Source organism: Neolamprologus multifasciatus, chromosome 16, assembly GCF_963576455.1.
Source record: "Neolamprologus multifasciatus chromosome 16, fNeoMul1.2, whole genome shotgun sequence".
NCBI lineage: Eukaryota > Metazoa > Chordata > Actinopteri > Cichliformes > Cichlidae > Neolamprologus > Neolamprologus multifasciatus.
The window spans coordinates 3,737,295-3,751,404 of NC_140454.1; the positions used below are offsets into that span (position 1 = coordinate 3,737,295).

Sequence of the window (14,110 nt, forward strand, 5' to 3'; positions counted from 1 at the left end):
AGGCGCTTTTCGCATGGAGGGATATAAATGACAGGTTTGTCAGGAAGCCAGCATTTTTCTGTGGTGTGCTGTGCACCAATTTAAAGATGTGCGTGTGTTATAAAATTATGAGGATGAGGATTGGAAAACTCCGTTGCGGTTTCTGGTCCTCTTCTTTGTTTTTCATTCGGGCGTAGTTTAGAGCAAGGATCTCACCAAGCTACACAACAGCTGCACTTTGATATATGGTGTTAACAGACGTAATTTAGTCATAGGGACAATACATTAAAGGGATGCAAGAAAACGTCTGTAATTGCTGGTTAAATGTTTTATTTAAAATATTGGAATCTGCTGTCAGTAACCAATACATATTAAAAGAATAAAAGTGAACACACCTTTGACAACATGTCATGTATATTGTAAATTAATGAATTAAAAAGAAACAAACAAAGAAACCAAACTAATAAGACTATTTTATTGAAAACTGTATAAATATACTAAAGGGAGAGGGGAGGGGTTAATACATTGATTTTCTTGACGATGACTTAGAAGGGAGGAATGCAATGCTGCCATCTAGGGGAACAAATATCCACTGCAGCGTTTCCTAATAATTTATGTTTTTAAAAAAATATTTGTTAGTATAAAAAAGGTCAAACGCATATGGGAAAAACACAGGTCACATTTCTTTTCATTTTTTCTTAGTTTTTCGTTCATTTCTTCTACCTTTCAGCTTTCTTCCCCTTATCCTTTTCCTCCTTTTCCCTTCCTCAGATTCTCTCTTTCCACTTTTCGCTTCTTTCCCATTTTCAGGTTCAATCTCAGCTCCATCTTCTTTCCCAGGTCTGTCATCTCCTTGGATCTTCTCTCCATCATCTTCACTTTTATCTCCTTGATTATCTGTTTTTTTTGGCCTACATTTATCTCCCTCTACCACCCTTTCAGCATCTTCCTTTGTACTTTTAGTGCTCTCACCATCTCCCTCTTTGGTGACATCATTACTATCATCTCCATGTCCCTGTTTTTCCCTCTTCATATATGAGCCTTCTTCTTCCTCCTCCTCCTCTCCCTCTGCCTCCTCTCGCTCCCATTCAGCCTCCCTACCCACACCTTGCCCTCTTCCCGATGCTCTGTCTCTCTCTCCATCATCTTCTGACAGCTGAGTCTCCAATTCTGAAACTTCCAGCTCCAGCTGCGCCACCCTGGCCTGCATTTTGTGGTTACTTGATTCCAATTCCATCATTAGTCGAGCTAATTTAGTTTGCAGAACCTCCAAGTTGTTCTCTAGTCTTTTTATCTTGGTTTCCACTTTCTCTCCCTCCCCTTCCTCTTTCTCCCCACTCTCCTCCAACATGCCCATTTTAGTGAGGATCTGTCGGCCTTTCTCCTCCAGGTGACGTTTGGCTGCAGGGAACTCCGATAATACATCTGTCAGGTCTTCTTTGGACAAGCTGAAGAGATCAGAGTACCCATTGCTTCGGATGTTGGCAGTCCTGCGGTTGCCTGACTTGTTACCTGTAATAAAAGAGAATAGTATTTCTGTAAAAACCTGACAAACCTAAATATTTTAAGGATGTTACCAACATTTGTTGGTTCATTCAAGACTTTTAAAACCAGCCAATCATTCTTGTTTTGATCTTAGGAAATAAAGTTAATTGAATATACACTATACACTATATACACTATATTGCAATCCATGCAAATCATTGAATTCAGATGTATAATATCAAACACCTGGGCATGCAGAATGCTTCTACAAACATTTGTGAAAGAATTTGTTGCTCTCAGCAGCTCAGTGAATTCCAGCATGGGCCCGTGATAGGAAACCACCGGTGCAACAAGTCCAGTTGTGAAATTTCCTCAATGCAATGTAGATGTAGATGCAATGTGGAATGGGGTTCTATGGCCGAGCTGCTGCATCCAAACCATACAACACCAAGCACAGTATAAAGTCTTGGATGCAGTGGTGTAAAACATGCACCACTAGATCCCAGAGCAGTGAAGATGTGTTCTATAAAGTGGCGTATTATGCTTTTCCATCTGTTTTCGGGAATGTTGCCAGGGGAACAGTACTTGTCTGAGTGCACTGTTCCAAGTGTAAAGTCTAGTGGAGTGGGGATTGTGGTGTTGAGTTGTTTTTCAGGAGTTGGACTCAGCCCCTTAGCTCGCGTGAAAGAAACTCTTAATGCTTCAGCATACAAAAATATTTTGCAGCAATTTCATGCTCCCAACTCTGTGGGAATATTTTGGCGATGGGTCCTTCCTGTTCCTACGTGACTGGACACCAGCCCTCAAAGCAAATTCCAATTGATTGCAGTTAAAAAACAGCCACCTGATATACAGGTGTCTGTTTTTTAACAGCCATCAGTGTGAAGTAGTACATCAAGGAAACAAATAAAGAAAAATAGTAAAAGAAAGTAGTAATAATCATCCATAATATTTTGAATGTGAAAAAAAGAAAAATCCAACTGACAGCTTCAACTAAACCAATCATAGAGTAGGAATTATAGGCTGCCAAAAATACCTTTGCACTTACCAAAAAAGTTTAAACTGTAAATAAAAAAACAGAATATAATAATTTGTAAATCTTATAAACCAATATTCTATTATCAATAGCATTTCAAAATAATGTTAGCATAAAATTGTGGACCCTTTGAAAATCTTATCATCTATATCTGGTCTCCTCAGTTCCTAGATGTTTATAGACTGTTGTTAACAGAAGAGGGATGTTACAGAGTGTCAAACACGGCCCTGTCCCAACTTTATAGATGTACTGCTGCTATCAAATTCAAAATGAGCTAAAGTCTTTCTTAAAATGTTGCATTTTCTCAGGTTAAACAGGATACATTCTCTATATTCTATTCAATGTGCAATATGGGGTTGTGAGATTTACATTAAATTTTACACCATGTCCCACCTTTTGGACCTGTGGTTGTATGTATGTTATGGTGTTGTGGACACTTCTAGAGATTTTTTGCAAATTTGTAAAAACTGTAATTCAGCACAACCACTTGAAAGTAAACTTGTTTGCTTTCTTCATACACCAACATTCCCAATTCCAATTCTACACTTTTAGATGCCTTCAGAAGCAATTTTCTTTCATCCGAGTCATCTTCTTGTGAAAACTCTGAACAGAATTCCACCTTGAATTTCAGCTGTACTACAATTAAAAAACTCTTCGTATAATTGGTATTTTAATCATAATTCTTCACTTTAAATGTGCAGAAATCACGTTCCCTCCTTTTATAGAGAATACTTGTCTGTTTCAAGCATCTCTAATAGTCTGAAAGAATACTTTTACCATTGTTGAGACTAAGTCTCGGTTTTATTTTCTAGACAACTGAAGAAAAAGAGCCGGCCTGCTTCTTGTCCGTGTGTCTCTTCACCAGCTAAACAAATTCACTTGTAAGAGCATGCCCAAATCACTTAACATACCTTTGATGTTAAGGATACTAATTTCCCCAAAGAAATTCCCATCACTCAGCACAGCAAATTCTGTAACCCCATCATCTGCCACAACTGCCAATTTTCCTTCTTTGATGATGTACATTTCATGGCCCACATCTCCTTTCCTGCAGACGTACTCTCCTGGACTGAACACCTACAAGATAAAAAGATAAAGAGCAGGTGAGACTTCATCAGCCTTTAAAGGATTGTTTTATTACAAAAGCATTGTCAAGGTAAACCAACAACAGTGTTAAATTCGGATCTGCAAGATAACAATAAGCTACTGAAACACATTCTACAGAGAGCAGGTGCTATTCAGTTTAGTTGTGTGCTCTATAAACAAATTGGTGACTATAAGTTACAAACACAGCTTTGCCAGCTTTCTGACCTGAGGTGTTAGTTTGAGAACCAGCTCCTCCAGCAGACTTCTGTCGCAGTTCTGGAAGATGGTGACTTTGGAGAGTGTGCGAAGATGAACGCTGACCGCGATCTCTGTCCTCATATGCAGAGGCAGCTGCTGCAGGATTTCATTTTCTCGCATAATCTTCTTGTTGATGTAAAGATGCTGGTACCAGTTGTTGATACGCTCTCGAAGCTCCTTGCTAACGTGATGACTGCGCAGGTATGCCTTTACCTGAAAGAAGGAAAGAAAAACTTGATTTTCTATAAATGTTAGCTAAAGAAAGCTATCACCAGTGTTGGGAAGGTTACTTTTAAAATGTATTCCATTACAGATTACAGAATACATGCCCCAAAATGTATTCTGTAATGTATTCCGTTACGTTACTCAATGAGAGTAACGTATTCTGAATACTTTGGATTACTTAATATATTATCATGATGTTTACAACTACATGAATGTACTATTGCTGTGATTTATTACTGTTACTGAAGGTCCGCGGCTCCGAACCGTAGTAAAGGGACCTCTGGCTAATACGGTGGGTTCTGTGTCGGCTCGTAGCTGAAAACTAGCTTTACTTTGTTGTCTGGGTCAACTTTGCTAGCGAGAGACAGAGAGAGGCGTTGAAAGGCTGCTGCAACGGAACTTATTGTTTTTGGAGGAAAACACGAACACGGTGTACAGTCGAGTCTTAATAGCTTACTTACAACTGGGCTCGTCAGGCTCTCTTCTTGGCTGCAGTGTTATTATTATATTTACATGCTTCCAGCTCCCGTTTCTGCTCGATGACAGCTCGTACTTTTCCTTTTTCTCCCTCCCTCGCTCACAGACACATAACGTGTATGGCAGTCCATTCTCCCTGCAGCACGGACTACACTGCCTATGATGCTACATTCTTTAGAGCTATACCTGTAGCATTCTGCCTATTAGCTTAGCACAACAACAACAGGCGCTCTCTCACCCAGGAAACACGCAGAGAGAGAGCGTCACCCTGTAACCATGGCAACCGTAACGCTGCCGCCTGGAACAACAGAACGTAGCTGTCAAACAAAACCCAAACAGTCCTGACCCGCCACAATATGAAACAGGGAAGTACCGCCGTGTAATCCATTTATTTCAACAAAGTAACTGTATTCTAAATACCACCTTTTTAAACGGTAACTGTAACGGAATACAGTTACTCATATTTTGTATTTTAAATACGTAACGGCGGTACATGTATTCCGTTACTCCCCAACACTGGCTATCACACAATCTTCATTATTAAAATTATTTTCAATAAGCTTGGCTCTTCCATCAGCTTACCAGCTCATGGTTAGGGAAGAAGACATTATCGCGATCTCTTAGGCTTGTGACGACATTGCCGACATTGCCAACAATTGACGCAAACACCAACACAGCAATGAGCAAGTCTACGATCATAAACATGAACTCCTCTTCCCTTTCTGGATGGGGGATGTCTCCCACCGTGGTTAAAATCTGTGCGGAAAACCAGAAGCAGTAAAAGTACTGACGTCGCATGGAGCCAAACTCTGTGTCGGTGATATTAGGGTAAACCCAAGGATCACTTCCAAAGCCGAGGCTGCTGGACAGCGCAAAGTACAGACAGGTATTCCAGTGGATAAGCACAAAGATGTAGATCATGAGCTTGGCAATGCGGAAGGTGTTGGGGTAGGAGGTTCTTGTCTCCATGCGGTCCAAGGCCTCGTTGAGTCGTGGGATACGCAAAAGGCGGTTGATTCTGACCAGAGGAGTTTGGATGCCGAATGCAAAATACAGGAAGTCGAAAGGAAGAATGGAAGCCAGGTCCCAGAGGAAATGTTTAGAGCGCAGGTAGCGCTTCCTCAACTGAATCAGGTCTTTGACCAGGATGCCCTGATCCAAGCAACCTGAAGAGGCAAAAACAGTGTTTAATGAAGCCCAGAATACTCATCACACAGTGATATAATTTATCAATACACAGGTTGGCTCTAACTGTTAGAAAGCATCCAAATGACTTTTCCTCATTATAGCTGTAGCCATAGCTACAGCTGCCACATGAATAGAAAGCAGCGAGGGAAAAAAGACTGTCATATTTAATATGATAAAGGGTTTGGGGCGACCGTGGCTCAGGGGGTTGGGAAGCCTATCTGTAACCGGAAGGTCGCCGGTTCGATCCCTGGGCTCTCTGTCCTGGTCATTGTGTCCTTGGGCAAGACACTTTACCCTACCGCCTACTGGTGTTGGCCAGAGGGGCCGATGGTGCGATATGGCAGCCTCGCTTCTGTCAGTCTGCCTCAGGGCAGCTGTGGCTACAACTGTAGCTGCCTCCACCAGTGTGTGAATGCGAGAGTGAATGAATAGTGGCATTATAAAGCGCTTTGGGTGCCTTGAAAAGCGCTATATTAATCCATTATTATTATTATTATTATGTAAAACTTGCACATGACAAAAGTAAGTTGGAATTTGAACTCCCACTGTAAACCGACGGAATTACCAGTGTGAAGAGTGATGATCATATCAATCATATACATGAGGTCTGACACATAGTCCAGAGTAAGCCACACAGGGAGGTAGCTCAGTGCTATCATAGTGAAACAAGTCCTGAAAAACACAAGCATTGCTTCAGAAAATGTCCTATCATGCACTGTTGTTATATGCTCAGGAATGATTACCATTTGCAAACATACCACACTGCACTACTTTACCTCAAAATGATGATTACCCAGTTGTAAACGATGGGTAGTGTCATGACCTGAATCCAGACATAATAAAACTGCTCAGCTGGATCAACAATGAACTCGTTCCAGCTGAGAAATGTTGAAGAGGTGAAAGAAGAGAAGAACAGAGTCACATAAATATTATGATTTGAGACTTGTCATGGTCATATTATTAACCGAAGTATTGCTTGTGACAGGAAAATTTATTAGGATTTTTCACTGTGAAATATTTGCCAAAACAGGAGCCCGAACAAAACGATGAAAGACTCTTGTCATGAATCAATGATATTATATCTTATCTAATTTGTGTTAATTATCTCAAACAGGTCAAATGTTTTAAATCTTAATAATTAGAAACATGTTGTCATTCTACAAGCTGCCTAATCGAATAACAGCCTTGTTGTTGTTGTATCACAGCTGCACTTTTCTTTCTCCAAAAAGATTCAGCTTAATCAATAATACTTACTTAAATTTCAAAATGATGCCCAGGAAAGTGTTATGTTTTCCCTTATCCTTGACACCATCTTGTCCTTCCCCACAGGCTTTCTGCCCCTGTTGCCGCCTAAACAGCCTCTGCCATCGGTTCCCTCTGATACTAACATCACCTGTTATATCCATTTTCCAAACATCGGCCTTAAATGAACGTATTTTTTAGGCGAGTACTGCTCATGATGAAGAGGAACACACAGGCACCACTGTAGAGTCCACCTAACAACAACCCAGGTCTACCTGATCACTGCCTGGTGATGCTGGTCTCTATGGAGGGAAACCATAACAGATGTCATGTGTCTTCTGGGAATTCTTAACTCTCTCGGAAAACCAGAGCAGGCTATCTCTTTAAAATTCAGACACAGCAAACACTGACAAGATCATAGAGCCCAAACTACAGAGAGGATGTCACTGTCTGTCTATAAATGAATAGGGTATGGATTCTTTTTAATATACCTTAAATTTGACTTGATTATTGAGATTGTTTAATTTTTGGCATCTTCTTGTAATATTGTAAAGTCTTTAGCCTACAATATAATTGGTGTGAAATAGGGATGCAACGATACCAATTTTTTCAAACTGATACGATACCGATACTTGGATCTGAGTACTTGCCGATACAGAGTACAAAAACCGATACTTCTACCACACACACACACAAATACAATGAATTGGAAGACAGGTTTTATTTTATTCTCTGCCGATAAAAAATAAAATCTTCATAAAAATGACCACAAAAAAATTTCAAGTGAAAATTAAGCACTTCTGTTAAATTATTGCAGAGTCTCCACATTGTAATTTAACAAAATATCACTGAACTATTGGCACTGTCTCGAGCTTTCAGAATAATAAATAAACACTTCTGTTTGGAATAAAATAAATACAAATTAGGTTTGCAAATAAAATACGTTTTTAAATTATTGCAGTGTCCATATTGTAAACAAACAAACAAAATAACGAAAGTATTTGGCATTGACGAACAAAGTCCTCATCAGTCCACTGTGCCGTTAAACCGAGGACTGACATCGTGCACACACTGCTTGTCTTTACCTCTTCAGAAAGTTTTGGCACCATTATCTCCCTGATGTGTGGGCGGTTGGGAATTTCATATCGCAGCTCGAGTATGCTGAGAAGACGGTGCAATCCTCTGTTTTCCACGACTGGCATTGGCTGGTCATCCAGAGCGATAAAATGAGTCAGAGCCTCTGTTATTTTAACTGCCTGTGGATTTTCTCTTGACATTTTTCATCGCTTTTCCAAAACCTGAGTTAAAGTTGGCTGTTCCACACTGCTGACATTTTGTTTAGCCTAGCTACAGCAGCCTCCAGTTTCTCTTTTTTTATCTGGAGCTGCCAGTCTCACTCGTCTAACCCTGTGCCTGTTTAGTGCGGGATGTCCCCCTAGTGGCCAATCTAAAAAACTACAACAGAAATGACAAGCCACCCTCTGACTAATGAAATAAGTTGGTATCGGTTCATGGTATCGGTTAACTTTTCCGAGAATGAGTACACACGTTTTACAGTATCGGCCCCGATACCCGATACAAGTATCGGGTATCGGTGCATCCCTAGTGTGAAATAAATTTTGAAATACTCAACTTAAAATGTTGACCTAATAATACAAAATTAACACTTATAAATGGCTTTTCTTTTTCCCCAGTGGTAAAAACCTCCATACATTTCTGTATTTGCTATGTGGATTTGCTTTCCATGTTTCCATGTTTAAGCTACGCTGTTTTATTTGACTGCTGGGGGTCTTTACGTTTAGATAAGCTCTCCTTATTTGCCTGTGCTTAGTTTATTTGCATGACTTTTCTGAAGGTGCATTAACTGGAGCTTTCAGGTCCACTGATAAAACCAGTTATCCGACTCAGAGGTGAGGACTGCAAACTAACTCCAAAGTCAAACATGGTGCCAAGCGATTTTTCACAAGTTTCAGCTTTGTGCGTTGTGTTTAGCACGCAGTGTATATAATCTGGGCACTTTAAAGCCCTCATACAGCTGTGCGAGGCAGCGTCGCTGTGAGTCAGAGAAGACGTGTGGGCGGAGTTAAAGTAAGATGGCTGCGGGAAAGCGAAGAGTGTTTGAGAAACCATCAAATGGGATGTTTATCTGTTGCTAACAGGATGCACAGCAGCCTCAGTGAAGGAGTGGTTAATTTCTTAGCGTCCCTGACTCACTGTCGTCTGTCTTGCGGGTTGTCTTTTGGTCGCCTCCTATCTTGAAACCGCTAACTGCTCTGACATTGTGGAATTCATCAGCAGCTAGTCGCTAGCAGCATACCAGTGCTAACTTGCTAGCAACCAGCTAGCAGGTAGCTGCCCAAGGAAAACACCACCTCGCAACAACTGTTGAGACTCACACAAGGTAGGCAGATTCTCGATGACCTCATAGTGAAGTGAACAGCACGACAACTACATAAATTAACTATATGCGTTGCTGGCATTTCTAAGGTAGCTGATTATATTTGCAGTGTCAATTAGCTTGGTCCTCCGTCTTGCATTTGAAATACATTGTTGTTTTCTGTCGAACCACAGCGTAAGGAGCCTCGCTTGGCTGAAGTGAGATCTAGTGCAGAAAAGCTCAAGTGCTGCTAAGTCATGACAAACCAACCGGTTTAGGGAAAAGGGCGTAGTATTTGGTGTGTGCACTGTGTGTGCTCTAGCAGTGTGTCAGATTGAACGGGACACATGACCCCCAAATACTGCAGTGATTGATGATTTGTGTTGTGATCTTACCTGTGAACTTTGAATTAGATCTGTGGACTGTGTTGGACTTTGGAATTATAACTACACAACTCTAATAATCTGTCACTTCTGTGCCCAGAATAACTAGTAGATCACCGATCTCGAATAAGCATCAACAGATTAAATCATGGTTGAATAGAAAAGCCTTTGTCTGTTTGAGAACGTACACTCTCTAGGTTTATCTTTATTCACTGGGTTTAGATAATAATTTCACCATCTTAACAGAAAGTTAACGTGTAACTATTTTCAGACACATCTTTCAGCCTTCCAAGAGTAAGAATAAAATTGCGGTTTTCAGATAAAGAGAAGAGCATCTGTAACGACTTCAGTTTTTGGCGTTTTGGGTCATTTTCAAGCAAAATGTACCAGATTCTGCTCGATTCAACTTCCCAGATGTGAACATTTACCGGTGCTATAGCTTCAGTGATGGATGATTATTTAAATTTGATCTAGAGAGGAGTCAATATGAGTGTGCCACATTGGGGCAGGAAATATGTGATTAAAAAACAGATGAATCAGTATTAGAAAATAAGCATACGCTCCTCCGGGTGTCTTATTAGTTCACGTCTGCACTGTTAGAAAAGCTTTGGATTATGCAAAGGAAAATCACATTCATATATTATTTTTTATAACAGACAAAATGATGGTGGTTGCAGACTGAAAGTATTCTTTTGTTTCTACAACCTGATTCATGTATTGATTTAATAATATTTGCCTGTCACAGTTAAAGATATAGGATACATGTTTTTCTGATATGCATTGATGCTTTTTGCAGAAAAAGCAGTAGGCAGTGGCAGAGGCACGAGTGTGCATCATAGCTGAGCCGCTGATGAGGAAGAGTCAAGCAGTGGTTTAATTGTAAGTTGTTAACTAGTTAGTACACTGCAGGGAAAGTTGATAAACAATGACTAATCATTTTCTGTTTTGTTCAATAAAACCCTGTTCCAGCTGTCATGTCACTCAAGTTTATTACAACCGTATGCAAGTCGATCATCACAGCTACTACAACATAACCTCAGTGTTTGTTTTAAAGATTCAAGATGAGTGTTTCTGCCATTGCCACCTTGGTTGCAAAAAGACAAAAAACCCAAAAAACCCAGATGACGAGGAAGGGCTGGTCTGACTGTGAAATTGTGTGGCTAACAACTTGTCAGTCACAAGTCATTAGTTAGTGAGTGTGCAGTTTTGTGGCATGGACAGGCCTCCATCTTTGAAATACGGTATGACCAAGACTTTATTTTACCCTAAATGTGTAACTGACCCCATAAACCCATCAGCAAAGTGTTTACAGAGGTTGAGACAGAAAGCCGTTTTCTTGTAGTCTTTTACGGGACTGGAAGTCTTTTGTTCAACCACAGCTATCGCCATCTGGTGGCCTTCAGATAGAATGCATTTTAAGGCCTCCCATATTGGCTTAATTTTGGCCACATGGAAGCTACATCCATCTTTTATATTGTTTATGACTCTTTGACATCCTTCCTCTTCTTCTTCAACATGTAAGGATAGAGAAAAACACTTGTAGGTGTATGCCGCCCTTTTCAGTTCCAGATGAATTGCTGTCTTGGCACATACACCACCTACAGAACCACTGGTACTTAAGCCAACAAAAAGCAGTGTTGTGTTGCCGCTGACATCCTTAAGTCATCATGTCTTGTCTATGATTGCTCACTGCTTGTGTCACAGATGTTATCAGTAACTATCATCAGTCCCCGTGGATATGAGCGGACGTGGAGAATTTCTGGTTAAGGCAGGGGTGGCTCTAAGTTTTTCACATAAATACTTTTAGTTAGTATAAAATAGGTCTTGACCTTTAGACTTTGCATTATGAGACTGTAGCAGTCAAGACTGCTTTGGTGTTCTTCATGACTAAGCTTTGACAAACACTTCTCTTTATCAGGGCAGCCTCCCTCCAGTGGAGTGTCTAGTTGAACTTTGAAACATTTTATGATTGTGTGACCTGAAATAAAACTAAAGCTGAATGGCCATATACTGTATTTTCTACTTCCTGCACATCGGGGTCAGAAAGTTTTGAAATGCTGGTGCACAGTAGCTGCATCAGCAGTTACCTTAAACGTCATTCAGGGTAAGATAATCATCTTATTTTTATCCTCGTTATGAATTTATGCATTTGAAGCAGTTTTCAAGCAGTGTCATTAAGTTTGAATCAGATGTTAAGGAACACTGAGTCATTAAAGTGTGGACTACAGTAACCCATCTTTTCCATTGTTGTTTGTGTGTAAATACTCTGTATCAGGGGAGTGAAGGAGAAAAAAGAGAAGCATTTGAGCGTTATTGATTTAGGGAAGTTGAGCATGACGTTGGTAGACCTCTTACTTGCGTGTGATCCAAGTCCAGTTCATGTGATGTTGGTCCACATCATGTGGCCACAATAACAAAGTTTGAAATCTACTTTAACATTTATGTATCTCAGTTAAAGTGAACTTACTAACTTATCAAGCCTAAGGGATGTTATCCATACGAAATACATACAATACTGTGCAAATGTCTTGAGCCAGGATTCATTTCTTTACATTTTGCTTCCAAGGAGTCAGACTTTCTTAAGATCTTTTGAAGTCTTTCTTTGGACTTTGGCTGCTTTTTCACCTTTTTTCAGTCCAGACCATTCAAGGATTAAACAAAGCACTTAACTCAAAGGATAAACTAGTGTTACACACCAAAAACAATGGGGGGGTGGGATAAAATTGTGTCTTTAGTAGAGATGGACCGGTCCGATACTGACTTAAATTACTGGATCGGATATTGGAGAGAAATAAAAAATGTAATTTGAGCCGAAGTATCACGCGATCACCTCACAAAACGCGCTACTTGGCGTAACCCAGCTCGGCGCATCGGAGCAGTATGTATCACGTGATAGAGCGGCTGTTGTCTGCGAGACCTGTCAGCGGTCTGTTGGAGCATTTGGAGCCTCGCTACATGCTTCCTAACTGCAGCATTTCATCTTGGCAAAAACTATCCCAGAGAAGTAAAGCAAGTGTGTAAGTTCATCCCTGAATGTTTGCATAGTATTTCCACGTTAAGCTTAACAACTGATATATTGAGCCACAGCTGGACTGGCCATCGGAGATCCATATCGAGGTGAAAAGGAAGCGATTTGTCCAGTAATTCAGCTAGAATTAAAAAATAGACACAAAGCTGGAGTTATTCTGTCTTTGCTGCGCAGTTGCATCTACTTCTCTCATTCACTCCCCCTTCCTCTCCTGTTATTATTTCAAACATGTAACTGATCAATGATCAGCTGATCGGCTTTTCTGCCACAAGTCCCGTCTTTCTTGTTTGTTTATTGCCTACTTTGCGCTAGAAAGAGGAGACCAGCGGATAAATAACAGCAGCACGTTTAAGCTTGATCAGCTGTTGTTAGAATTGATTTAATATTAATTTCTAGTATCAGCTGATGTTTGCTGGAGCCACAGCTGTAAAGCTGCTGGTCATGATGTCGGTTTGGTTATGTGGTGAGAGGGAAACATGAAGATGAAACCAGGAGATGTCCTTACTGAATCATCAGAGCTGAACAGGTGATGGAGAAACAGGTTTACCTTTTAGGTGACATGAATGAGTTGAAAGGAAGTTATGAACTGTTTCTGAGAGACAAATAACACCACCTTTTCTACGTAGCTGACAGCTGGTAACTGTGGGGGCGGGTCTAGCAAAGTTTTGTCGTGGGCCAGGTTGGGCATTAACAGGGAAAGGGGGACACAAAGAAATATTTTTCTTTGTTACGTCATTTAAAAACTTTGAATAAATAATTATCTGAATCTTACAACAAAAGTGGTCATCCGATTATAATAGAAATCCATTATTGTATATAGTAACTGTTAAGTCTAATATACCCTAGTAAGCTATAGTACTTTTCCCTTTGGGAAGATACCATCTGTGCAGTCTGCAATTCTGTTGAAGAAAGATGTTGAATCTATTTAATTATTGTAGAAAAATAATTGATTTCTGTGCATTTGTTTTACACTTGCATTAAATTAAAGATTACATCGATTAAGGGCAGGGGGTGGTTCCACCACAAGGGAACCCCCCCCCCCCCTCTAATATTTTTGCTGGGAGTTGGCAACCCTATTAGTTAGGTTGCTTAATATTTCTACTAAGTACTCTTTAAAATACCAGAATAGGGAGGATGGTGTAGGTTTAAATTTATTAGACCGATCAGTGTTGCTGAACTATAAAATGTTTTGGGTGGAGTGTATTTTTTGCATACAGGTATAACATAATAGCTTCGGTCTCTTGTTTTTTAAAACTTAAGTATGAACTTATACAAAATGCAGCAAGATATTTATAAAAAAACAGTTTTATTGATTACAAAATACGCTTTATCGGATTCATATCGGT

At 40.1% G+C, this 14,110-nt stretch overlaps 2 protein-coding genes across 3 annotated transcripts in view; one reads left to right on the plus strand and one right to left on the minus strand.

Moving 5' to 3' along the window:
* Window positions 1-80: 80 nt before the first annotated feature.
* On the minus strand, window positions 81-8,530 carry cnga4 (cyclic nucleotide gated channel subunit alpha 4). Its single transcript, XM_085136027.1, has 7 exons — window positions 6,989-8,530; window positions 6,511-6,612; window positions 6,300-6,406; window positions 5,129-5,712; window positions 3,812-4,057; window positions 3,412-3,577; window positions 81-1,491 (listed from the first exon to the last, which is right to left on the minus strand). The coding sequence occupies exons 1-7, from the start codon at window positions 7,138-7,140 to the stop codon at window positions 668-670; spliced, it is 2,181 nt and encodes a 726-aa protein (XP_084992153.1). The 5' UTR covers window positions 7,141-8,530; the 3' UTR covers window positions 81-667.
* Window positions 8,531-9,022: 492 nt separating this feature from the next.
* The window catches only part of fhip1b (FHF complex subunit HOOK interacting protein 1B), a 39,200-nt gene continuing 34,112 nt past the window's right edge, over window positions 9,023-14,110 (plus strand). Inside the window, exon 1 of one of the 2 annotated variants that reach the window (XM_085135961.1) lies at window positions 9,023-10,619. The gene's annotated coding sequence lies outside the window, so the exon portion shown is untranslated. The remainder of the gene's footprint in view (window positions 10,620-14,110) is intronic. The other variant, XM_085135960.1, reaches the window with a different exon arrangement.